This window comes from Phalangium opilio, unplaced genomic scaffold, assembly GCF_054372755.1.
Source record: "Phalangium opilio isolate 3A_F unplaced genomic scaffold, DU_Popi_V2 ptg001170l_1, whole genome shotgun sequence".
Taxonomy (NCBI): Eukaryota; Metazoa; Arthropoda; class Arachnida; order Opiliones; family Phalangiidae; genus Phalangium; species Phalangium opilio.
In genome coordinates this window covers 10,160,514-10,188,015 of record NW_028324255.1, presented here as the reverse complement: position 1 = coordinate 10,188,015, position 27,502 = coordinate 10,160,514, and the positions used below count along the sequence as shown (strand labels likewise).

The following is a 27,502-nucleotide window of genomic DNA, read 5'->3' as shown; positions in this document are numbered from 1 at the left end:
GCCCCTCGATACCCTATAAGTATTATAACCCTTAATCCTTACTTCAATAAATGTACTTACGTTATAATTGTAATATCCGGGGCCACAAGCTAGTACTTTCTTCTGAAATTCTTCTCGATTTATAGAGAAATAAACGTAACTTTAATAATAAACACCACCTTAAGACACATTCTAAATATAATGTATTTACTTGCTTTTGCTTCTTAAAAACTCCCTCCATTTCATTGAATTTTTGATATAGGGGAAAGGGATTGAAAGCGTGAAACCCTTATTTATTGTCGACGGATGACGGGTATCTTAAAGGGAGTATTAAACCTTCCATATAAACTAAGGCAATACCATAATCCTCTCTCTCGCTTTAAATATATCAAGCAAAAGTAAAACATAATACAAACTAGTACAATTAAATGCAATGTTTAAACTTACTATTATAATCCCCATCATTTTAAAAAACAAGAACGAAATATATGACCTCACCACAATTCTCTCCCATTGACTCTTCAATGACGAACGAAAAATTTTATACTACCAAAGGCGCTACTCTTGACAATACTACTACTACGAGAATGATAAAAGGCCAGGTCAAACAAAGACCCACATTCGTAAATATTTATCATACGATGTGGCTAAAAAGGTTCAGCGTTGCCCGTTAAGATAATTGGTTAGTTCCGGCCGCCATTTTAATATGCTGCGGCATATTTAAAGCACACAACCATAGAGCCAGTATGGTAATTAAAGGTGCTTACATTATTTCTAAGAATGGAAAGCTTTCTTAGAAATTACCAAATACAATTGTTAAGAACAGTAATATTTATTCAAAAAATAAAAACATTTTGTAATACAATACATTTAGTAAATGTTCTTTCCAAGTTTGCTAAGTACTCTTAACTATAATCCATTTTATTATTCCTAGTGATTACTACGTTGATATCGGATTAAATAGCTCTTCCGTGCGCAGCTATAATCACAGTGATCACATTTGAAGGGTTTTTCACCACTGTCAGTGCGTTGATGTCTGATCAAATTAAACTTCTTGTTGCTGCCATAATCACACAGATCACATTTGAAGGATTTTTCACCACTGTGAATGCGTTGATGATTGATCAAAATTTTCTTCTGCACGCACGCATAGTCACACTGATCACATTTGAAGGGCTTTTCACCACTGTGATGTAGCGGACTTTGGGGTCATAAGGCCCCGCAGCGGTTGGCTATGCCGTTGGAGTTCGCGTACAAACTTATTTAAAAATAATTTTAGCCGTGGGGGTAAAATCCAAGATACTTTATTACATCTTAACAGTCCAGAGGGTTAAACAGAAGTGACTCGAGATTCCATCTCATACGTTTATCTTTACCAGGGGTTTTTGACCAAGGGGTTAACCTCCGAGGAGAGGAATCTCGTTCTTTTCAAATATGAATACAAAAGAGTTTATTTTTAGAAGCGAGAAAAACATCTCGTTCTTTACAAATTTCGAGTACTGTGACGAAAGGGTTAACAACAGGTATTGAACAGGTCAGGGGTGTGAGTGCAGGTGTGTCCAGTATTAAGAGATACAAATTTATAGGATGCAATGAACTGTAGAAGTTCGTAAAGTGAAGTCTAACAAAAGTAACTTGTTACAATTCCCCCCGACAAAGGATGAGAATGGGTTCGAATACTTAAGAAAAAACAAAAACAATTATATTGTGTTACAAAAATACAAAGGTAACATTGAGTTTGCAAAATACAAAATGAAATGTTTACACAAATTATAAGAGTCAATTCAATTTACAAAATTTAAATCAAAAGTTTAAACAGATTATAAATAAGCATTGAAATTATACAATTTTAATCAGTAAGTTGTATTTTTTTTTTCATTTAGAATATTTAATTGCTTTTGTATTAGCTCGCTGAGGGCGGGGATTGTGTCGCAATGGTTGTGAGACGTTAGGTTTTTTCCTTGGTTGGGGAACAGTGACCTGTGGCAAAACTAAAGTAGCGTCTCTTTCAACGTACGGTTTCATATTAGTAACATTAATGATACCCTGATCTTTCAATGTCTTAGGGTCAACCAAAGCGTAATTTAAATCGCTAGTTTTAGCCGAAATTTTGTATGGACCATCCCAGCGGCTTCACCAATAACGTGAAAAGGGGTTAAATCGGCGTTATTCATTTTTGGTCCTGACCACGGGCGTAAAGTATCTGACTTACCGCGTGCTTTACCCCATAGAGTAGTGGAAATAGCGGAAATTTCTGCCCCACTGTCTAACACTGCTAAGCCTTTATATTGACCTAACGTTATTTCTACTTGAGGTCGGTGGGCAGCCACTCGTACTTTTGTTTTGAGATTTTTCTCAGGAATGACTTTCTTGTCATCGGGCCCTTCAGGGTATTCTAGGGGGAGGTTCTGCCATCTGGGGTTATCAATGACAGAAGAACCTATTGGCGAAATGGCATGTGACGTTTGCGGTGAAACGGCTTCATTGAGAGCGGCCTGAATCACGCCTGAAATTTGATTTGGGGAAGATTCATCTTCGCTAGCCGCCGTGGCTATACTAGAAACTGCCCCGGGAGGGTTAGGCGCGTGGTGTTCCCTGACTACATTACTGGCGGTATTATTTACATGTGGCGATGAATTGTGGCTATTTTTAGGAAGCCCTGTACCCTGAATGGAGTCCCTAGAAGTTTGAGGTGGGTTTAAATTTTGGACAGGCCGAGGCCTATTTTGAAAGGTAGGACGTTGGCTTCGCGGATTTTTACCATCGAAAGCCTGACAACGCCTCCACAGATTCTCTGCCTTCTGAGCGCTTTCTTGAACATCTATTAGCCTTGGGTTGTCTGGTAACCTCATAAAGGGAATTAGATGCGGATTAAGGCTGTCGAGAATGTGAGTAACTACAGCTTGAGGAGTCATGCAAGGGTCATACTGTAGTGCTAAACGTTCCATCTCTAGAATAAAACCTAAGACTGGTTCGTCTTCGCGTTGCTTACGCCTATTCAGCTTGTTTTGCAGCTGTTCTTTAAAATCTACACCGATAAATGCTCGGCAAAAGTGTTCTTTAAACTCCGACCACGTGGGAATACTTCGCGCCATACGGTCAAACCAGTATAAAGTGTCGCCCTCTAACATTCTTTCTACTAAATCCCTTAACTGTGGGTCAGTTAAATTGCATATTCTTTGGAAACGCTCAGCCTCCGACAGGAAAATTAAAGGGTCTTTTCCCGCGCGAAATTTAGGAATTTGCGGTGGGTCTGGTCTAGCGTATATACTAGGATTTGTAAAATTTGGAGGGGGAATGGACAAATTAGGGAAGCTATAAGAGTTCATCATTTGACCATTTCCATTGTTTGACGGTACATTTACATTAGCATTACTTTGATTACTATTAGCATTTAAAACACTAGGAGAAGCGCCTGATGGCGGCATATTCGTGCTAGACGAATTACTTAAACTACTTGGACTAATAGGATTAGTAACAGTAGGAGTGGTCCCTGGAAAACCCAAGTTAAATTGACCATTGGTCAAAGCAGTTATTAGATTTAACTGTTGTTGGTTTTGTTGGGCTACTAGATTAGCTAATAGAGCACCCATACGATTTGCAATATCGTCAGCCAAAGAAGATTGGCTAGTAGTCAGGGTAGTGTTTGTGGTACCCGAAGTAAGACTACTGGTTATAGGGGTGGCTGTATTTGAATTGGGATTTCCAGAACCATTTGGATCACCTTTTGAAGACATTGTGTCTACTAAGTTAGAGGAATCCTGATTTTGATAATTTGAACAGTTTGTGTTTATGTCTAAATCTACGTTATCTGATAACACAGGATTATCCTCGTTTTCCTTTAAAAATTCCTGTGATGGGGAATAAATTTCTGTTTCTTCACCAGAAGAAATAATATCTAAGTTACGGACCTGAGATCGCGTATAGCGTCTTTCCTTATCCATAAATTATACACATTTGATTTAAACAATAATGATAATAAAATATTGTCCCGTACTAGTAGTAGGTTGATAATTTTAGAAAAAAAAATCGTTTGTGTCCAACCTTATTGTTTTCGGCGTAGAGTGCCGCTCCGTAGTCCCGCGGTCCTTCCGGAGATGATGAGCGACGATCCGCGGTGAAAATGTTCTATTAGCACGTTGTCCCGCAGTCCAACGGTAGATTTTCGAAGCGTGATGCGTCTTGTAGCGTGCCGTCCCGCAGTCCGGCAGCTGAGTAAGTCCTTACGGAGTTGATGAGTGACGAGGGTTTGTGAGAGTCACCTCGAGGCACGTTGTCCCGCAGTCCAACGGCAGAAAAATTCTTGTTGTTTGTCGTTCGTTCGGCAACGTACCGTCCCGCAGTCCGGCAGTGAAGAATGATTGACGGTGAGCAGCCACGTCGGAGTCGACTCGAGTGATCTTTGGTGCAGCTGAAGAGTCCCGCAGTTCTCCTCCCAACGACCAAAACGATGCTATAGATCTAGAAGATCGACCAAATGCACGACGGAAAAGGCGCTATGGTACCACCTGCAACAGTCAGGAACGACGGCAACCTCCGGCAAAAGAAGTCATCAAGGATGGCGACTCGGTAGGGAAACCGACATCGAAGCACGGCGCCTCCACCAGAGTTGTAGCGGACTTTGGGGTCATAAGGCCCCGCAGCGGTTGGCTATGCCGTTGGAGTTCGCGTACAAACTTATTTAAAAATAATTTTAGCCGTGGGGGTAAAATCCAAGATACTTTATTACATCTTAACAGTCCAGAGGGTTAAACAGAAGTGACTCGAGATTCCATCTCATACGTTTATCTTTACCAGGGGTTTTTGACCAAGGGGTTAACCTCCGAGGAGAGGAATCTCGTTCTTTTCAAATATGAATACAAAAGAGTTTATTTTTAGAAGCGAGAAAAACATCTCGTTCTTTACAAATTTCGAGTACTGTGACGAAAGGGTTAACAACAGGTATTGAACAGGTCAGGGGTGTGAGTGCAGGTGTGTCCTGTATTAAGAGATACAAATTTATAGGATGCAATGAACTGTAGAAGTTCGTAAAGTGAAGTCTAACAAAAGTAACTTGTTACAGTGAACGCGTTGATGCCTCAACAAATCATCTTTCCGTGTGAAAGAGTAATCACACTGATTACATTTGAAAGGTTTTTCACCACTGTGAGTGAATTGATGTCTGATCAATTGATTCTTCAGCGTGCACGCATGTTCACATTGATCACATTTGAAGGGTTTTTCACCACTATGCCGGGCCGGATTAAGGGGGGCCAGGGGGGCACTGGTCCCCGGGCGCAAGCCCTGTTGGGAGCGCATTGAGTTTAACTATTCCCCCTTAAAGACATATTCTGTTCCGTTTTTTCCGACTTAAGGGGGCGCACACTATCTCGGCCCCCGGGTGCAAAATTACTTAATCCGGCCCTGCCACTATGAGTGCGTTTGTGTATGATAAAACATTCTACCTCGCAGTTGCATTGTCACACTGATTACATTTGAAGGGTTTTTCACCACTGTGAATGCGTTGATGAGTGATCAAATTATTCTTCTGCGTGTACGCATTGTCACACTGATTACATTTGACGGGTTTTTCACCACTGTGAATGCGTTGATGTCTGAACAAACCATTCTTCCTCCCACTTACATAGTCACATTGATTACATTTGAAGGGTTTTTCACCACTGTGAACGCGTTGATGCATTATTAAATTACTCTTGTGAGTGCAGGCATAATCACACTGATCACATTTGAAGGGTTTTTCTTCACGGTGAATGCGCTGATGGACGTTCAAATGAAAGCTCTGCGAGCTGGCATATTCACATTGATCACACTTGAAGGGTTTTTCACCACTGTGAATGCGTTTGTGTATGATCAAAACATTCTTCCGCGTACTTGCATATTCACATTGATCACACTTGAAGGGTTTTTCACCACTGTGAATGCGTTTGTGTATGTTCAAAACATTCTTCCGCGTACTTGCATAGTCACACTGATCACATTTGAAGGGTTTTTCACCACTGTGAATGCGTTGATGAGTGATCAAATTATTCTTCTGCGTGTACGCATTGTCACACTGATTACATTTGAAGGGTTTTTCACCACTGTGAATGCGTTGATGTCTGAACAAACCATTCTTCCTCGCACTTACATAGTCACATTGATTACATTTGAAGGGTTTTTCACCACTGTGAACGCGTTGATGCATTATTAAATTACTCTTGTGAGTGCAGGCATAATCACACTGATCACATTTGAAGGGTTTTTCTTCACGGTGAATGCGCTGATGGATGTTCAAATGAAAGCTCTGCGAGCTGGCATATTCACATTGATCACACTTGAAGGGTTTTTCACCACTGTGAATGCGTTTGTGTATGATCAAAACATTCTTCCGCGTACTTGCATATTCACATTGATCACACTTGAAGGGTTTTTCACCACTGTGAATGCGTTTGTGTATGTTCAAAACATTCTTCCGCGTACTTGCATAGTCACACTGATCACATTTGAAGGGTTTCTCACCACTGTGAATGCGTTCATGTGTGGTCAAATCACTCTTACACGTACTTGCATAGTCACACTGATCACATTTGAAGGGTTTTTCACCACTGTGAATGCGTTGATGTCTGAACAAATCATTCTTCCACGTACTTGCATAATCACACTGATCGCATTTGAAGCGTTTTTCTTTGGTATTCTTTCGAATGTCAAGTTCAAGATCTCTTTCATATTCAGGTGAATATTTGTATCGAGTTGAACATTTTTTCTTGGATTTTCCTACAGAAAAGAAATAAAGTAAAACCTCAAATGACATCATAACAACGCTTCAAAAACATTGTACTGTTCAAAAGCAATTGATAAAACAGGTTATGCTTAGGCTTAAAGAGACACAAAGACAAAGAAAACAAGTTCGTAAACAAAAATAAACAATGTCCGAGTCGAACAGCGGTCTCCAAAGACTTGACCTTACCTAACCTAATGCATACCTTCAGAACGTGGGAAAAATATGATAAAAAAAAACTGTAAAAAAAAAGACTTATAAAACAGATTCTATATTTATTTGTTTGATTTATATTAAACGTAAACCTAGGAGGTGCACAAATCTATGACTGTTGAATATATTTGCAGTGATGTCAACGGTTTTGATCAAGGAGGAGGAATGGAAGTTTTCCTCCTGATTAGATTAGTTAAACTTAAAGAACCGTCAGAGTCACTATTTAGAAACAACGCAAGTCTGCTTTATGCCTTTAGATGTTTAGCATGTGCGAATTTAATTTCGATCAAGCAAAAGCAGAGACAAATAAATATTAATGAGCTTCGCACATTACATTATCTAAAGAATAAATGTTTAAACAGAAATACATAAATTTCTTACACTTGGGATCTTTAAGAGGACATAGACTCCATACTAATATCTGATTGAAGGTAAGAGTAAGGGCTTACAACTTTGCTAAACCGCCCGCTCCTCCTTCCTCGCGTTACATTGGCTATTAATTCTTTGTTTACTCGTTCACACAACGCAAAGATAACTTGTTTACAATCGGGTCTATAGCTACGTATATGTCACTTAGCTTCTAACATCAAATACATTAAATGTGACGTCAGGGGTAAGTGTTTCTACATCTCTTCACCTTTAATTCAATCAGAAGGGTCCAGAAAATGGCGAGTTGAAGATCTTTGAATTCCAGGTGTTACTGATATCGACCCTGCAGCTTGGTCGAATTCGGAAATTAACTAATTGTGACTGTGTATGTCATAAAGAACAAACTTCATTCCACGTTAGAACTTTGCGTAATACAATCTTATACAGAATGCGAACTTTCCCATAATAAACGTACAAAAAATACACCTGACAATATGAACAGCAATATTCTGACATTAATCCTCCGTAGGTGCATGATAACACCTTCAAATTAGTGAACAAAACACAAGCAACGGTAAATTTAAGCTTAGCGATAATTTTGCAATCTCCTGTTTCTGCTGAGACCAACTAGCAGAAGAAGTGATGACAACGATGAAGTTATTAAAGAAGCAAATTAAGATTCAAAGCAGAAACATGTTAATCAATTATTGTGGTAAAAATATCATTATGTAATAGCGAAGAAAGCATTACTGATATATCATTTTCAATATTAAATATTGTTAATGAATATATTCGTGGTTATATTCAATATTGTTCGTGAAGATTTTACAAATAACTAACACAAACATAGTATCACAGCCAGTTTTCCGTTAAGACGTTAGGCTAGTTACATTCCACAATTTTGTAATACCACATAGCCCGTCCGGTGACTATTCCGTAACGATAGGTTTTTACTATTTTTCAACGAACGAAAACTTTTTCTTAGTGAGTATCTACTACAGTTGTCAAGAACCGTAATGTGTAAAACGAAAATGAAACCACGTTGTGCAATTAACACATTTTGAAATGGTTCTTTAAAAGTTCTAAATTGCTGAGTAATCCACTTAATTAGTCCATATGATTATAACGTTGATGTCTGATCAAATTACTCTTCCTCGCACCTGCATAGTCACACTGATCACATTTAAAGTATTTTTCACCACTGTGAATGAGTTGATGTCTGAACAAATTACCTATACTATTACTACCATAGTCGCACTGATCTAATTTCAAGGGTTTTTCACCACTGTGAACGCGTTGATGCATTATTAAACAACTCTTGTGAGTGCTGGCATAATCACACTGATCACATTTGCAGGGTTTTTCTTCACGGTGAATGCGCTGATGGACGTTCAAATGACAGCTCTGCGAGCTGGCATATTCACATTGATCGCATTTGAAGGGTTTTTCACCACTGTGAATGCGTTTTTGTATGATCAAAATATTCTTCCGCGTACTTGCATATTCACATTGATCACACTTGAAGGGTTTTTCACCACTGTGATTGCGTTTGTGCATGATCAAAACATTCTTCCGCGTACTTGCATAGTCACACTGATCACATTTGAAGGGTTTTTCACCACTGTGAATGCGTTCATGTGTGATCAAATCACTCTTACACGTACTTGCAAAATCACACTGATCACATTTGAATGGTTTTTCACCACTGTGAATGCGTTGATGTCTGAACAAATCATTCTTCCGCGTACTTGCATAGTCACACTGATCACATTTGAAGGGTTTTTCACCACTGTGAAAGAGTTGATGTCTGATCAAATGAAAGTTCTGCTTGCTGCCATAATCACACTGATCACATTTGAAAAGTTTTTCATCACTGTGAATGCGGCGATGTCTGAACAAATCATTCTTCCACGTACTTGCATAGTCACACTGATCACATTTGAAGCGTTTTTCTTTGGTATCCTTTCGAATGCCAAGTTCAAGATCCCTTCCATATTCAAGTGAATATTCTAGGAGAGCGGTCGCTCTCTTAGATAAGACTTGATACTGCCTCTAATGCTAAAGGAGGGTTCTTTGATTGGCTGTAACTTTTTTCGTATTGTGTTTGCTGCTTTGAAATTTTGCCAGTGAACTAAACTTTGGGCCCTAATTTTGTGGTTAAAATTTCAAAGAGATCCAACTAATAGTTAATTCTATAAAGAAAAAAGTTGTTAAGGGTGGTTTTAGAATCCTTAAAATGAATCCGACATTTGGTGAAAGATACAATATTCTTCCATAGAGATAGCATGGGATTTTTTTGAAAAGTGACCTTCTCTAGGAAGGCATATAAAGAAAACTATTCATTCGTTACGTTTGGGAACCATCTTAATTGAAAGATAACAGTCCATAGATGTGCCTTTTCCTAGTTTCATTAAGATCAATTAAGTTTAAGTATTGATTTTTATCATTATTAACACATACTTTGACTTACGTTGTTTTGGTATTGGAATTACGGCGTTTTACCACTGTTAGAGACACGCATTTTAGCCCTAATTTTTTATATTGGACTTACGGCGTTTTTGTCGTGATTCACGCCGTTAGAAGGATATTAAGCAAGAAAAACATGGCGTTTGAGCTCTTGCAGGTGCTTTGCCTGGGTGCTTGTAGGTGCTTTGCCCGGGCTCTTGTGGGTACTTGTGGGTGCTTGTACGTACTTGTGGGTACTTAAGGGTGCTTGTAGGTACTTAAGGGTGCTTGTAGGTACTTGTGGGTGCTTGTGGGTGCTTGTAGGTACTTGTGGGTACTTGTGGGTACTTGTGGGTACTTGTAGGTACTTGTGGGTGCTTGTGGGTTCTTGTGGGTACTTATAGGTACTTGTGGGTATTTGTAGGTACTTGTGGGTTCTTATGGGTACTTGTGGGTACTTGTGGGTGCTTGTAGGTACTTGTGGGTACTTTTAGGTACTTGTGGGTGCTTCTAAGTACTTGTGGGTGCTTGAAAGTACTTGTGGGTGCTTGTAAGTACTTGTGGGTACTTGTAGGTACTTGTGGGTACTTGTAAGTACTTGTGGGTGCTTGTAGGTACTTGTGGGTACTTGTAGATACTTGTGGGTACTTGTAGGTACTTGTGGGTACTTGTAGGTACTTGTGGGTACTTGTAGGTACTTGTAGGTACTTGTGGGTACTTGAAGGTACTTGAAGGTACTTGTGGGTACTTGTAGGTACTTGTGGGTACTTGTGGGTACTTGTGGGTACTTGTGGGTACTTGTAAGTACTTGTGGGTGCTTGTAGGTACTTGTGGGTACTTGTAGGTACTTGTGGGTACTTGTGGGTGCTTGTAGGTACTTGTGGGTGCTTGTAGGTACTTGTGGGTTCTTGTAGGTACTTGTGGGTGCTTGTAGGTACTTGTGGGTTCTTGTGGGTGCTTTTAGTTGCTTGTGGATACTTGTAGGTGCTTGTGGGTACTTGTGGGTGCTTTTGGGTGCTTGTAGGTACTTGTGGGTGCTTGTAGGTACTTGTGGGTGCTTGTAGGTACTTGTGGGTATTTGTAGGTACTTGTGAGTTCTTATGGGTTCTAGTGGGTACTTGTGGGTTTTTGTGGGTGCTTGTAGGTACTTTTAGGTACTTGTGGGTGCTTCTAAGTACTTGCCCTGTGTCACCACCCTATTTCCCACGCTGGCGCGAGTTGCTTTGCGTTGTCGAGTGCGTGATGGAGTTTGCTATGCCTGGAGTCCCAACCTTGAAGGAGAGAGGAATGGAGTGGAAAACCCCATACCTATAGCGTTGCTTGTGTACCCCACCTACGGCACCATTGTCCTCCCAGCATCCTCAGCGGTTAGGTAGGGTCGTACTGGACGAAATTGTAAAGGGCGCTCCCTCTATCTTCAAAATAGAAGCTAGTTCTCATACAAATAAAATGGCGCTACGCGGCAGCACTTAGCAATCGCCTACCGAAGGGTAGGGTCGTGCGCAAGGTACATTGGGAGAGATACGGTGCCGCAGGTAGCCCATCATCATTTACAATCCATCTCAACTCCCTTATCCCTGTCCCAACCCCCGAGACTTTCAACCACTAGCATAGCCCACTCGATCACGCTCTCTTTTCCCCGGCTACATATTTTGAAGATGGCACTTTATAGGCGTATTAACAATCTGGGATCATCTTTGTGAAATTTTAGGGTAGCCCTGACTTTATTTTGTTTAAGGTTTTAAGCTTAATATCAAACAGTTTGAAATTGACAATCTCGGATCGTCTTTATGAAGTTTTAAGGATATCTGAATATCATATTGCGCTTATTACAATTTTGAGCTAAATGTTAAACGGACATAAATCAGCATTTTTAAAAATTTTGTAAAATTGTCAATTTGGTCCTATTTCTGGAATTTCTAGGGGGGCGCCTCGCGTTTCAATAAATGATTGTAAAAAAAATGTATTACGTTAATTACAATAAGAATACATACTTTTATTGATTGACGTTTTTTTTTGAAGTATCATTATAAATAAATGTTTGATTGAGATAAAGTTATGGTCCCTTTATATATGTTTCTGCTTAGTGCAGATTTTGAATGTGTAAAACAGTTTCTTAACATTCTTAATTAAAATGAAGACTGAAGGAACAGATATTAATCAAAAATGTCTTGATTAGAATCAAGACCTAAAAAGTATCGATAAGACTGAGGTTATCACTTGTCTGAAGGATCAGATATTAATTTTTCTTTTTAATTGAAACTTAAATGCATGCTTAAGAAAAAACAACGTTCCATTACCGTTTTCCGTTGAAATAAATTATTTTACTGGTAATCAATTTCAAAAATTTACTTATCTCGGCTTTTCGACCACAATTCCATTCCCCGAAAACATTTTATCATTACATTAATTACTTTTAGGAGATAACGTGTCAAAATTATCTATAAAACAATAAAAAACTGTAATAGCGGTCTGTTTAGCCATGACAACAACCTTTTAAAAGTTACAAGGACTATATAACCCTTTCGAGACTAACATGATCTGAGAAAACTATAGCTTAACCTGCTACTAGTACGACCAGGGAGAACTGATTTAAACTGGAGTTGAAATTTCATCATGTGCGACCTGCGGCCCTGAAACTCTCCCATAGTCCCAGTGTGTGTAGATTATAATTTTTTCGCTGTTAACTGCCAAAATCAATCTTTCTAGGTAGTGCCGTCTCCTCACTTGAATTTTTCATGATATATTAAGGTTTGAACGAACAAAATTCTAAATTACTATTTTCACTACCATGTCCCTCTGCTAACTTGAAGCAAACTTTCCTCTCTTTTTGCTGCTCATTACCGGTGCCATTCCCTTGACTTTCTGTTCGTTATAACTACTATCATGAGTTTATTTATTTTAAACCAAAATATAAAAAATGGATTCTTTTTCTTTTTGTGCTACTTAGAATTTACAAATGTATATAACGTTGTGCCGTGACATATCAAATAGTCTCTAACCATTGTTAGAAACTAGAGAGAGAAATTGGGCAGTAACACCGATAATGCCCTGAACTATGAGAAAAAGCAATACGACGGTTGACTATAGTACACTTGATATTAAATCATTTTGCAAAACCGCGAGTAAAAATCTTACTGTCCCTATTGAATTTGGCGCCATTGGTTTAAGAATAATTAAAATGTTCCACTGCGAAGCGTGCCGGTCACGAATGGGGATGTAACGTCTTTAGCAACCTTTTAAAACGCAAAACCATACACGTACTCTCCCAAAAGTAATTAATGTAATGATAAAATGTTTTCGGGGAATGGAATTGTGGTCGAAAAGCCGAGATAAGTCAATTTTTGAAATTGATTACCAGTAAAATAATTTATTTCAACGGAAAACGGTAATGGAACGTTGTTTTTTCTTAAGCATGCATTTAAGTTTCAATTAAAAAGAAAAATTAATATCTGATCCTTCAGACAAGTGATAACCTCAGTCTTATCGATACTTTTTAGGTCTTGATTCTAATCAAGACATTTTTGATTAATTTGTATCGAGTTGAACATTTTTTCTGGGATTTTCCTACAGAAAAGAAATAAATTATAAAACCTCAAATGATATCATAAAACACTCATCAAAAACATTGTACTGTTCAAAAGCAATTGATAAAACAGGTTATTTTTAGGCTTAAGGAGACACAAAGACAAAGAAAACAAGTTCGTAAACAAAAATAATCAATGTTCGAGTCGAACAGCGGTCGCCAAAGACATGACCTTACCTAACCTAATACATACTTTGAGAACGTGGAAAAAATATATAATAAAACAAATTGTAAGGCATTAAAAATAGACTTATAAAACAGATTCTATATTTATTTGTTTGACTTATATTCCACGTAAATCTAGGAGGTGCACAAATCTATGACTGTTGTATTTGCAGTGATGTCACCGGTTTCGACCAAGGAGGAGGAATGGAAGTTTTCCTCCTGATTAGAATAGTTAAACTATGGTTAAACTTAAAGAACCGTCAGAGTCACTATTTAGAGACAACGCAAGTCTGCTCTATGCCCCTAGATGTCTAGCATGTGCGAATTTTAATTTAGATCAAGCCCGAGCAGAGACAAATAAACATTAATGAACTTTGCACATAACATTATCTAAAGAATAAATGTTTAAACAGAAATACATAAATTTCTTACACTTGGGATCTTTAAGAGGACATAGACTCCATACTAATATCTGATTGAAGGTAAGAGTAAGGGCTTACAACTTTGCTAAACCGCCCGCTCCTCCTTCCTCGCGTTTCATTGGCTATTAATTCTTTGTTTACTCGTTCACACAACGCAAAGATAACTTGTTTACAATCGGGTCTATAGCTACGTATATGTCACTTAGTTTCTAACATCAAATACATTAAATGTGACGTCAGGGGTAAGTGTTTCTACATCTCTTCACCTTTAATTCAATCAGAAGGGTCCAGAAAATGGTGAGTTGGAGATCTTTGAATTCCAGGTGTTACTGATATCGACCCTGCAGCTTGGTCGAATTCGGAAATTAACTAATTGTGACTGTGTATGTCATAAAGAAAAAAAAATTCCACGTTAGAACTTTGTGTAATACAGTCTTATACAAAATGCGAACTATCCTATAATAAACGTACAAAAAATACACCTGACAATATGAACAGCAATATTCTGCCATTAAACCTCCGTAGGTGCATGATAAAACCTACAAAGTAGTGAACAAAACACAAGCAACGGTAAAGTTAAGCTTAGCGATAATTTTGCAATCTCCTGCTTCTGCTGACACCAACTAGCAGAAGAAGTGATGACAACGATGAAGTTATTAAAGAAGCAAATTAAGATTAAAAGCAAAAATATATTAATTAGTTATTGTGGTAAAAATATCATTCTATAATAGCGAAGATATCATTACTGATATCATTTTAATATTAAATATTGTTAATGAATAAATTCATGGTCATATTCAATATTGTTCGTGAAGGTTTTAAAAATAACTAACACAAATATAGTATCACTACCAGTTTTCCGTTAAGACGTTAGGCTAGTTACTTTCCACAATTTTGTAATATCATATGGCCGTCCGGTGACTATTCCGTAACGATAGGTTTTTACAATTTTTCAACGAACGAAAACTTTGTCTTAGTGAGTATCTACTACAGTTGTCTAGAACATTAATGTGTGAGACGAAAATGAAAACACGTTGCGCAAATAACACATTTTGAAATGGTTCTTTAAAAGTTTTAAATTGCCGAGTATGCTTAAATACAATCCACTTAATTAGTGCATATGATTATAACGTTGATGTCTGATCAAATTACTCTTCCTCACACTTGCATAGTCACACTCATCACATTTGAAGGGTTTTTCACCGCTCTGAATGCGTTAAGTTTCGATTAAAGTACACTTACGGGTACTAACATAATCACACTCATCGCATTTAAAGGATTTCTCACCAGTGTGAATGCATTGATGTGTGACCAAACTAATCTTCTGCGTACATTTATAGTCACACTCTTCACATTTTAAGGGTTTTTCATCACTGTGAACGAGTTTATGTCGGATTAAATGGCTCTTTCGTGCGCTGCCATAATCACACTGATCACATTTGAAGGGTTTTTCACCACTGTGAGTGCGTTGATGTCTGGTCAAATCATCCTTTCGCGCACTTGCATAGTCACACTGATCACACCCGAAGGGTTTTTCACCACTGTGAATGCGTTTGTGCATGATCAAAACATTCTTCCGCTTATTTGCATAGTCACACTGATCACATTTGAAGGGTTTTTCACCACTGTGAATGCGTTGATGTCTGATCAAACTACTCTTCCACGTACTTTCATAATCACACTGATCACATTTGAAGGGTTTTTCTTTGGTATCCTTTCGAATGTCAAGTTCAAGCTCCCTTTTATTTTCAGGTGAATATTTGTATCGAGTTGAACATATTTTCTTGGAATTTCCTACAGAAAGGAAATAGATTAAAATCTCATATGATATTATACAACTCGAATCACAAAAATTTCAATCTTCAAAGGCATTTGGTATAATAGTTTATGCTTAGGCTTGAAAAGACACAAAGGCAAACGAAACAAGTTCAGAAACAATAATAATCCATGTCAGAGTCGAAACAGCGGTTTCCAAAGGTTTGACTTTACCAAATCTAATATATGCGTTGAGAACGTGGAAGATTCAAACTTGACCCCACGTTAGAAACTTGTGTAATACAGAATGCAAACTTCCCCATAATAAACGTCTAATAAAATACACGTGACAATATGAACAGCAATATCCTGCCATTAAACTACCGTAGGTGCATGATAACACCTACAAAGTAGTGAACAAAACACAAGCATGAATTCAACGGTAAAGTTAAGCTTAGCGACAATTTTGCAGTCTCTCCTGTTTCTGCTGAAACCAACTAGCACTAGAAGTGATGACGAAGTTAAACAAAGGAAAGAAGCAATAAAATATTAATCAATTATTGTGGTAAAAATATCATTCTTTAATAGCGAAGATTTAATTACTGATATACCATTTGTTATATTATATATTGATAAGTAGTTTAAAAGGGTTATATTCAATATTGTTCGTTAAGGTTTTATAAATAAATAACACAAACATAGTATCACTGCCAGTTTCCCGTTAAGACGTCAGGCTTGATACATTCCACAATTTTGTAATACCACATAGCCCGTCCGGTGACTATTCCGTAACGATAGGTTTTTACTATTTTTCAACGAACGAAAACGTTTTCTTAGTGAGTATCTACTACAGTTGTCAAGAACAGTAATGTGTGAAACGAAAATGAAACCACGTTGCGCAATTAACACATTTTGAAATGGTTCTTTAAAAGTTCTAAATTGCTGAGTAATCCACTCAATTAGTCCATGTGATTATAACGTTGATGTCTGATCAAATTACTCTTCCGCGTGAATTCATAGTCTCACTGATCACATTTGAAGGGTTTTTCACCACTGTGAATTAGTTGATGTGTGACCAAACTAATCTTCTGCGCACATTTATAGTCACACTCTTCACAATTGAAGGGTTTTTCATCACTGTGAATGAGTTTATGTCGGATTAAATGGCTCTTCCGCGCGCTGCCATAATCACACTGATCACATTTGAATGGTTTTTCACCACTGTGAGTGCGTTGATGATTGATCAAATTTTTCTTCTGCACGCACGCATAGTCACACTGATCACATTTGAAGGGTTTTTCATCACTGTGAATGCGTTGATGTCTGAACAAATCATATTTCCGTGTGAAAGAGTATTCACACTGATTACATTTGAAAGGTTTTTCACCACTGTGAATGCGTTGATGAGTGATCAATTTATTCTTCTGCGTGCACGCATATTCACACTGATCACAATTGAAGGGTTTTTCACCGCTGTGAGTGCGTTTGTGTATGATCAAAACATTCTTCCGCGTACTTGCATAGTCACAATGATCACATTTGAAGCGTTTTTCACCATTGTGAATGCGTTGATGAGTGATCAAATTATTATTCTGCGTGGCGGCATAGTCACACTGATCACACTTGAAGGGTTTTTCACCACTGTGAATGCGTTGATGTCTGATCAAATCATCCTTCCGCGTACTAGCATAATCACACTGATCACATTTGAAGCGTTTTTCTTTGGTATTCTTTCGAATGTCAAGTTCAAGATCTCTTTCATATTCAGGTGAATATTTGTATCGAGTTGAACATTTTTTCTTATATTTTCCTACAGAAAGGAAATAAATTAAAACCACAAATGATATCATACAACACGCTTCAAAAACATTGTACTGTTCAAAAGCTATTGATAAAACAGGTTATGCTTAGGCTTAAAGAGACACAAAGACAAAGAAAAGAAGTTCGTAAACAAAAATAATCAACGTCCGAGTCGAACAGCGGTCTCCAAAACCTAATATTATCGTTGGGAACGTGGAAGATTTTTGAGTTCCTGGTGTTACTGATATCAACCCTGCAGCTTGGTCGAATTTGGAAATTAACCATTTGTGACTGTGTATGTCATAAAGAACAAACAAACAACTTTCTCAAATATACATGTATATATGATTCAAATATCAAACTTCTTCCCACATTAGAAATTTGCGTAATACAAACTTTCCCATAATAAAGGTATAATAAAATACACGTGAAAATATAAACAGAAATATTCTGCCATTAAACCTCCGTAGGTGCATGATAACACCTACAAAGTAGTGAAAAAACATAAGCATGAATTCAACGGTAAAGTTAAGCTTAGCGATAATTTTGCAATCTCCTGTTTCTGCTGAAACCAACTAGCACAAGAAGTGATGACAACGATTAAGTTATAGAAGAAGCAAATTAAGATTCAAAGAAAAAACATATTAATCAATTATTGTGGTAAAAATATAATTCAATTTGAATTTTTAGTTAACAGTGTTAACTCTACCAATCTAATTCCCGGTTGCGGACGATGTGAAAAGATGACAACTACCTCGGGGTGAATTTGAACCACCGACCTCTGGGTTACCGTCCCACGCCCTAACCAACTGAGCTACCGAGGTCTACGACCTCACGGTAATTCAATTAGACGTTCTTCTCTAATAGCAAAGATATCATTACTGATATACCACTTGTTATATCAAATATTGTTAATTATAGTTAAATAAAGGGTTATATTCAATATTATATATATTGTGATTGTTGCGTTGATGTTTGATCAAATTATTCTTCAATGTGCTGGAAAATCACACTGATGACATTTGAAGGGTTTTTCACCGCCAATGAATGTCTTGATGTGGGATTAAAGTACTGTTACGGGTACTAGCATAGTCACACTAATCACACTTTAAATGTATTATCAATGAAAACGAGTTTAGAAACAGAAATAATCCATGTGTCAGTCGAAACAGCGGTCTCCAAAAACTTGATCTTACCTAACCCAATTTATGCTTTCAGATTGTGGAAACTTTAAAAAAAAAATTTAAAGGTAATAAAAATATGCTTATAAAACACATTCTATATTATTTGTTTGAATGATATCCCACGTGAATCTAAGAGGTGCACAAATCTGACTGTTGAATATATTTGCAGTGATGTCACCGGGTTCGATCAGGGACGGGGAATGGAAGCTTTCCCCCTGATTCGATTATTTAAACTTATAGAACCGTCAGAGTCACTATTTAGAGACAACGTACAGTCTGCTTTATGCCTTTAAATGTTTAGCTCGTGTGCATTTTACTTTCAAGGCGTTTCCTGATGAATAAACGAGCATATCAACAAAAAGGGGATGACGATTAACTTAAATGGCGAGAAGAAACCTTGGCTCGAAATCCGAAAGATTGTACTTTTAACTTTCAGCTGATTTTGAGAGAATCAAATGCTAGGTGACGCTGCGTAAAGTCAAATTACCAGTTTATTTCGTTCTGTCACCCCCTCTCTATTGTCAAAGTATTTTTGCTCGAAATAAGCACCAGCTAAGATAAGAGAAGAGTGAAGACCCTTGGGAAAACGGGGTATTTTAAGGGTTTGTTTCATTGTTCAAAAGTTTGAAAGGCCGTTTAGTGCTACAGTTCAAAGTATGTAGAATCTTAAAAATAACATTAAAAGTGTGAACGTTTTGTCCAACACATGTTACAACCACAACGACTGAAAGTGAGCATCGATTAGCGGCTTTTTATCCAAGATTAGTTTTCATCTAGCGGAATTAGGTTCAAAAGCTTATCATACTAATTTTCCGGCACGGAGTCCGTGTCTCCCACATTCGAGATTTTTGGGAGAAGAAAAAAATATATTCGGCTTTTATTACGCAAAGCAGTAGTAACTAGAGAAGTTAAATCATGTTCATGTCTGATCAAAGAACCATTCTCAGAGCTAGTATAGTCACAATGATCACGTTTGAAGCGTTTTTCTGCGGTACCATTTGTAATGTGACGTTCAAGATCACTTTTATGTTCAGGAGAATATTTGCAGAGTTGAACGATGCTTCTCGGATTTTCCTTCAAAAAGCAAACAAACTGAAACTTCTCACAATTTGAATCAAACACATTGTACTGGTCAATAGCACTTGATAAAATCGGTCATGCCGAGTACTAAAATGACGCAAAGTTAAAGAGAACAAGAGAAATAAATTAATACCGCTTCGAATCGAGATGACTGTCCCCGAAAGTATCAGTGAAAACTAATGGTTGTTAATTATTAAGAAAATATTTAAGGTTTTAGTCTATTGCAATATAAATATGCTTCTAAAATAAATTGGAAGGGAAAATGGTATGACTGCCGTTATTGAAAGGCGTTATAATGTCCTCTCTTCTTTTTTTGTTTCTAGGTGACGGAGTTAAAATGCAAGTAACTGCAATTCGTTAACACGTAACTCCAACTCACGACTGTGCGGGATACATTTGGCCCTTATGAACTGAATATGATGTTATATAAAGTGGAAAATTTTGGAAAAGCCGGATATCATCATAATTTAAGTATATGATAGCCATGTCTGTCACTCAGCGTAAGCGGTATGTGTGACAAAATCGTGATTTAGTTATTGCAACGAAAAAGTCAGAAGAAAACGTCTTGGATAGTTTGCAACGACAATAACATTATTTTGCCGAAAGGCTCTACCCAAATCTCAAGGATGTTTACCTTAACACCATTTTCTCCTTAAAACCCTTGTTTCCCATACATTAAGTAATTTTCAATATATTACAAATTGTATCCATTACATTTTCAATAATAAATCGTTTCATATTTCATTATAAGTAAGACCAAAAAGCGGTAAGGCTCCACACCGCAAAGTACGCATCTTGGGCCTAGGTGAGCTACACGATATATTTGAAACGCCTCGTATAGAACCTAACACGCAAAGGACAATTATTCGGTGCCGCGGTTCCTTCGGCACTAAATTAAGAACCGATTGGTCACTTGCATAGATTCGAGAACAGCTATAAAGACGGAGTAGGGCCTCAAAAATATTCTTTAGATGAAATTATACACAATTTCAAAGACCATTGGGAGTAAAGTACTAAGGTCTTATCAATCTGAGCAACGTTAGCTTCGGCTCTTTAAGACACCCAGGACGGCCGGGTACCTGTATTTTTAAAAGGGAATTTTTTCTCGTCCGGTGGCCACGGAGCTCAGGCCCAAAAGCATCAAATATTGAGTTTAATATTATTCGTAGGAAAAATTTTCCGTTTAAATTTAAAAAAAAAATCTTACTAAGTTAAAAACGTATTAATTTCAATGAGACAAAAATTTTTAGAAACTTAAGCTTTAAAATGCTAAGGATTGAGGATTAGGTTGAAAAATTCCGGGGAAGACAGAAGAAATGAGGGTTAGAAAGGACGGGGTTAAAAAACCTGTTAGGGGAACTACCACTAGAAAATTTCGAAACATACTCTATTTTAGGCAAGGTTTCTACTGTAATTGGGTCAATTTTGACTATTTTTGAATTTTAAGTTCCAGTCCCGAAAATCGTTGCAGACCCTAAGTGTAAAATGACTTACCAATTTCCGAACTGGCAGAAGTTGTATTACTTTCGGAATTATTTGACGAGCTACTTTCGGATGCATCAGAGCTGGACACTGAAGTATTATCTTCAACTTCAATCGGTACTCTTGGTAAATCGCTTGGCAAGTACAGTTTCACAGTTTGATTTTGTCTATTATCAGTTTTCTTTGAATCGGTCAAGGTCATTTTGGATTGGTTATCATCAAGATTCTTCTCTATAGGTTCTTCAAGAGAATTGCTTTCCATATTTGCGTCAAGCGACGACAAATCAAAATGTTTTTCAAGACACAATTTCTTGGATCGAGTTGCAATACTCTCATTACCTCTCTTTGTCGAAGAAATTCGTGATTTAGGATAAGAATTGTTAATTTTAAGATTGTTCTCGAGAGGCGAATCTGTCGTTGGGACAGGAGACATTTCCAACTGTCTTTCGCCGTCAAGGTTAGGCAAATAAGGAACACAGTCACTGTATTTTAGTTTAGGAATACATAGTTTCATAATTCGCGTTCCGAGACCCGCGTTTTTAGCCTTTTTCGAGGTAGTTTTAGTTTGGGATGTGTTTCCTTTGCCAACCTCCTCCGCATCACATTGAGGTGATTCTTCCTTAATATCTTCTTCAGTCAGCGTGCCTTGGATATTGCAAGCACCTTCAGCTTTTACCAACGAACCTTAATGATCAAAACGAGAAAATAACCCTAATAGTTTTATTAAACTGGAACTACATCAGATTGCGTGTCAGAATTACGATAATGTGACACCATACCTAAACCAAATTGCTCAAGGACCGTGGCTTCCACTTTAAGCAGACTTTGGTAAATGTTGCTGGGTATCTCAGCTGGTATACTTAGCGAACTACGCAAATAAAAAACCGTTAAAACTGATATAGGAACAGTAATAAAAGAAATACATTTTATCAGAAGGGGATACTCGAAAAAGGATGACACTCTGTAACCTCTTAATACTTTAGTTATAGGTAACATGATTCTTCTCAGGCTCAACCTTTTTGAACATTTGCTTTCCAGCTCAACAAACTTCAGATGGGCATCACAACGAGGGGTGAATTCTATAACTGCTTGGTACTAAATTCTCAGCAATCAACCCACAAATCTTGATTGTCTTGACGTGGGTCAACAATCCACAAGCGCCAATAGAGTAATGATGAGGGAACTATTTATAGCGTATGCGCACGATTCGGTTAAATAGTAACCTTGCTCCAAATGTAAAATGATGTTGGGAAGAATCATTTTACAATTACCCCGCTTTGTGGTTCACTTCTCTCGAAGAATTACATACTTCTGATTCTATTCACGATTATCGTGGCAAGGCTTAACGAATCAAGTTTTATGGACGCAAATTAGTCAGTCAAATAAAAAATTATAGTTGAGCTTAAACTTAATCACTTGGCTATGGTTTAGTTTAATCAAATCACAATAGATGCTCCCATAGTCGAGAGGTGGAGATGACAGGCCCGCCAAGCTTAGCAAAGGCTAGTTTTAGATAGGACTGTTCACAAGCCGAGCTGAGCGAGCTTTTTAAAAGCTCGGCTCGGCTCGGCTTGGCTCGATTCGAAAAAACGGCGGCTACTATCAACATAAGACTTGGGAACGACTCTAAATGCTATCCCATGTTTAGGAATGTAATGGTTCAGTAAAACCCGCTCGGTAAAGTGAGAAGAAATCGTTCTATGCTCAAGGTTAGAGGCGAGAGAAGGAAAATTTTCCCACGCTTTATTTCTTGTAAAAATACAACGGAACGCTATTGGTGGAAAGAAGGACTAAAAAGAAAGCACTATTTCAGTGGCTAAGCTCGCGAGTCGTAGTGGCTCGACCTTAAAAAAGCTCGCTCGTTAATTCAGGGTTGCCACGGAATTTTCAGAACCAAATTCCCTTACCTTTTAGGCCGAAACTGTAAATGTTTACAGCACGTTTTAAGTACTTATAATTAATTAAAGTCTCTACATTAAGTTTTCCAATGTATTTTTCGCATCAAAATGATTAAGGAACATTTTAACTATAAACAACAGTCTGAAGGCTGATTTACATGGTTTCTAAAATTCTGCTTGTGCGTGAACTTTTTGCTAATGACAGAGCTTGAGATTTTTTTATTTACGTTTTTACAGGCTCAAGCGCAAGCTTCAAGCATTTTGATTTACATGCTTTTAAAAATATATTATAAGATATAACTTGAAATTGTTCAGATTTTCGTTAAGCCTAATTGTTCAGATTTTCGTTAAGCCTAATTTTTAAAACTTTTGCTAAGCCTAATGTTTCAAACTTTTGCTAAGCCTAATGTTTCAAAATTTTGCTAAGCCTAATTTTTCAAACTTTTGCTAAGCCTAATTTTATAAATATGTGTTTGGCCTAATTATTCAAATATGTGTTTGATATTTGACGTCAATTCGGTACATTTGCCATTTCAAAGAGGCATAATAACTAATATCCAGTTAAAATTTTGTCAAAATGATTAAAAACGGAAATTTCATTGATGGCGGTAGCTTTTTTTGGCGCTTGCTAGAAAAAAACCAAATTCGATTTAGTTGCGGATTGAGCTTGTAAGAAACCAAACCAAGTAACAAGCGAAGCTACAAGCAGTCATGTAAATGGCCGAGCTTGAGCTTGTGCAGAAAAGATTTAAAATATTTCAAGCAAAATCCTGTTTTTACGAGCTACAATCGTGCATGTAAATGAGCCTTAAGAGGATTTTTAAAAACATTTACTTTTTTTCCAGGTTCTCCCTGACCCGTGGCAACCCTGTAATTAATCAAGCCGCCAAAGTGTCGGCTCTGCTCGCTCGTCACGAGCCCGAGCTGGCTCGAGCTCGTGAACAGTCCTAGTTTCAGACCCGCCCTCGTGGAGAAGTTCTCATTGATTTTTTGCTTTAAATACCTTTGTATTTGTTCTTCTGTTTGTTGATTTATCAGAACAGGATGAGATAATTCCTGTTCATTCAGTCCTAAATCATTTTCAACAGGTTCTAACTTCACACATTCAATGTTGGCTCTTTCACTTTCCTCCTATGTTATAAACAAATAACAATAATTGAACTAATACTTTTAACCTGATTCTCTTTCACACCGACTTGGCATTGACAGGCAATTAAATTTTTTTTACCTATGGCGGATTTTATAAATGTCGAATAGTAAGAGAAGAAGTGAGATGAGACCAGAAGTACTGAGCTAACCAAATTCTTCACTCGGCGAAAGTGAATATTTTTGATAACACACCAACGGTTGGCCCTCTGGTAGCGATTTCTGAATTTTCCCTACAAAACGTGAGACGCTCGCGGTGGTAGACGACCGAACTAGATTCAAGCTCCCGCGTCCGTGTTTCGCGGCTTTAGGTTGAGGGGAAGGGGGTAGGAAATGTTTTTGGAACTCGACCAATTTTTATCTCAGTAGTGTAGGCGCGTGGGAAGCGGCATAAAATCCTCAAATTTGTTCACTAGTGCCAGGATCTACTATCAATGCTAGAGCCCTTCACTTCTAGTCTCATCTCACTTCAGGTAAGAGTTATAATCAAGTGAAGAGCAGCGTGGTTAGGTTCACTGATAAGGAGATATTTCACCTCTAAAATACATATATACTATGTACCCTATTTGCTGTAAATAAAATTATGTAGAGGTTTTATGGTTAATACTTCAAACATAAGATGGTGCTTCAATTTTACGCTTATTTGCTCACTGGGAAGGCGTTATGTTCATTCTTGCTTCTTTAAAACAAGATGGCCCAAGGGCTGGGCCCTAATACTAATCTTACACGGCTCACGTGACCCCCGTATTGTTGATCTCCAATAAATCGTACAACCAAAAACATTTCTGAAACACAATCGTGTATCCCCTTAATTTCTAATAACGTCACATTTCAAATAATATTAATGAAACTAAATTGTGCACCCCACTAAAGTATAATTTTTAAAAACCATACGAATCAAATAATGTATCTAAAACAATATACTGGATCCCCTAAACCAGAAATAATTAAACCATCCCCTCTATTTTTCGAAACCTAACCTAACCATCCAGCATAATCTGATGTATCACGCGCACAAAGTGCAGTAGTGCACGAAAATTTTCATCTTGTTTCCTTCACCCAAAAAAGCCCGCGAGATTTAAACTACCTTTCTTTCCTCTCTCTCCTCTCCGAGCGGGATGCCCCCTCTCCCTCTCCCTCCTCTCCCTCTTCGTATCGCCATCGCGTACGCTAGCGATCTCTCTCTCCCCCCGCACGCTTTCGTTTTCCCTCTCTCTCTCATCGTAAGCGTTCAATTCGCGGACGCGTCCGGCACAGGGAGGACAGGGGTTTGGTGCCCTTTCTTAAATTTTACCGGAATAAAATTCCGTGTAAAATTAAAAAGACGCATTTCTGATTTTAAATAAACGGGCGACTTTAATAGACTGATATAAACACCATACATTTTTGAGCATTGATTTTACTACAATAATTACCGATCTGCGTACTTTGATTGCTTTTCGCTTGCCAACACATGTATGTAAAAAAGAAGCAATTGAAAATCAAATAATTTCGATAAGCAATTTCTTAAAGTACTTACTTGGCGCCAAGATAATATATAATTTATACGGATTTGCGTGAATATATGCGAAAATAACGGGTCTGTCAATGAGACGCTAAGCACTTCGCAGCTGACGTTGTTCCTAGAGCAATTAAGCAATTTCATATTTTTCGAATACAGGTCTATTTGGATTAGTGCCAGTATAAGCTAAAACCATATTACGATCAATTTTATGTTAACATAAGCTGAATTTCAAAAACACAATCCTAACATCATAAATAGGGCCGTATCGTAAGTAAGACGATTAACACTAAAGTGGGGCAAATATTACAAATTCTAAGTTGTTCTTAGTTCCTTTGAAATTTAGCGTACAATATCTAGTTTATTAGGAAGAACGTATAAATTCGCCACATTTCTAGCTTTATCTCCAGTCCAAACGTAGGTTCGGAGTTAATCCCCGCCTCTAAAATACAACCAGCATCTTATTGGTTGTTGAAAACTCGCGTCAGCGTGATACGAATGACGAAAATTACGTATTTTCCGACTGAGGAGAGGCGGAATAGCCCGGCCTTCTTTTACGTCCCCCTTGTATTTTGAAAGGGGGACTGGGACTATGGCGCGCGAATACTTAGGCATCTTCTACCTTCTACCTAGTATTTATTTATTTATCTAGGTTGTTGAATACATGTAAGCCTTATAGGCTTGGGTAGCGTTTTTTTTTAAACTAGATATCGCTTCTTGAGTCTTATCTATTCAGTGCAGATCGAAGTTGTCTTTGAAAATGTTTTTCGCATAAAAGTTCTCTCGTAGTTTTTAAAATTTTTCAGTATTAAAAATTATAATTTATAATTGGTTACACATCCAATGTTATAGGTCATATTTTGTTATCATCACAAATCTTACTGCACTCTTCCACGGCTGTTGAATGCCACGAGCTTAGCACTGGGGCATAAGTGAAGTAAATTATAATTAAAGGTCAAAAGGTCCAATTCTTTCATAAGCAAGGTCAGAATGTGTAACCATGGATATGTATAAATACAAAAGTATGATGGATTCCCATGTCTTACGTCATTCAAAGCATTTCGCTAAAGCGTCCGTTCAGCAGGGGAAAATAAAACTACTAAACCCCCTCCCCCCAACCATCTGAGTAAGGGAAAAATTCGTATTTTATTTTCTCTCTGCGCGTGGGCAAAATATTAAACCCATCTCTCAGGATTCTCCGGAAAGATGTAATTAATTTCCCCACGTATCGTCTCCGCCTCTATTTACAGTTGTCTCACGCGTGGCTGACTTTTTGGACTAGTTGGAAATCTATAATTTGTTAGTATTTACTCATAACCATGGTGTAATATATTGATGTCAAGCAGAGCATGAGGATATCCTTACACTTATTTTCATAATGTTATTTTTAGTGTACTATGAGACCTATCTTAGAGAAAACTAGTGCATTGTGGGTTAAGGTTTCGTCTATAGATTAATCGATTTCTTAATTGGACTCCAGCAAAATTATACTTTCAAAAACAAGTGGAAAAAATCGAAATTATATATAAAAAAAACGTTTACAAACGGAAAAAAACCTGATATAATACTCCATCGTTGATTTTGGGTCGCCACTCACTGTTCTTGTCACGGCTTCTAAGGGACAGATAAAAGGCTTGGTCTTACTGATAATGAAACGAATCGAGGAAAGACGGAGATACGTGCATTTTAACTCAAGAGAGTCCAAGTCTCAATAAACGAA

General features: G+C 37.6%; 2 protein-coding genes across 2 annotated transcripts in view; both read right to left on the bottom strand.

The window, feature by feature from the left end:
- The window catches only part of LOC149587181 (uncharacterized), a 208,845-nt gene that overhangs the window by 22,914 nt on the left and 158,429 nt on the right, over positions 1–27,502 (bottom strand). The window lies entirely within an intron of this gene.
- LOC149587190 (uncharacterized) lies at positions 5,419–25,736 on the bottom strand. Its single transcript, XM_089863770.1, has 6 exons — positions 25,697–25,736; positions 24,311–24,363; positions 24,139–24,266; positions 22,017–22,105; positions 21,250–21,921; positions 5,419–6,732 (listed from the first exon to the last, which is right to left on the bottom strand). Exons 1-6 carry the CDS (start codon positions 25,734–25,736, stop codon positions 5,420–5,422), a joined length of 2,295 nt encoding a protein of 764 aa, XP_089719896.1. The 3' UTR covers position 5,419.

What these genes read in the sequence shown, in the direction of transcription:
- LOC149587190 (XM_089863770.1), bottom strand. Translation starts at nt 25,736, where the DNA reads ATGTGTTGGCAAGCGAAAAGCAATCAAAGTACGCAGATCG. An exon ending in CAATCAAAGTACGCAGATCG is followed by an intron (nt 24,364 to 25,696) that starts GTAATTATTGTA and finishes AATCCGCCATAG; the next exon opens with GTAAAAAAAATTTAATTGCC. An exon ending in TTCTGCCAGTTCGGAAATTG is followed by an intron (nt 6,733 to 21,249) that starts GTAAGTCATTTT and finishes TCTTTTCTGTAG; the next exon opens with GAAAATCCAAGAAAAAATGT.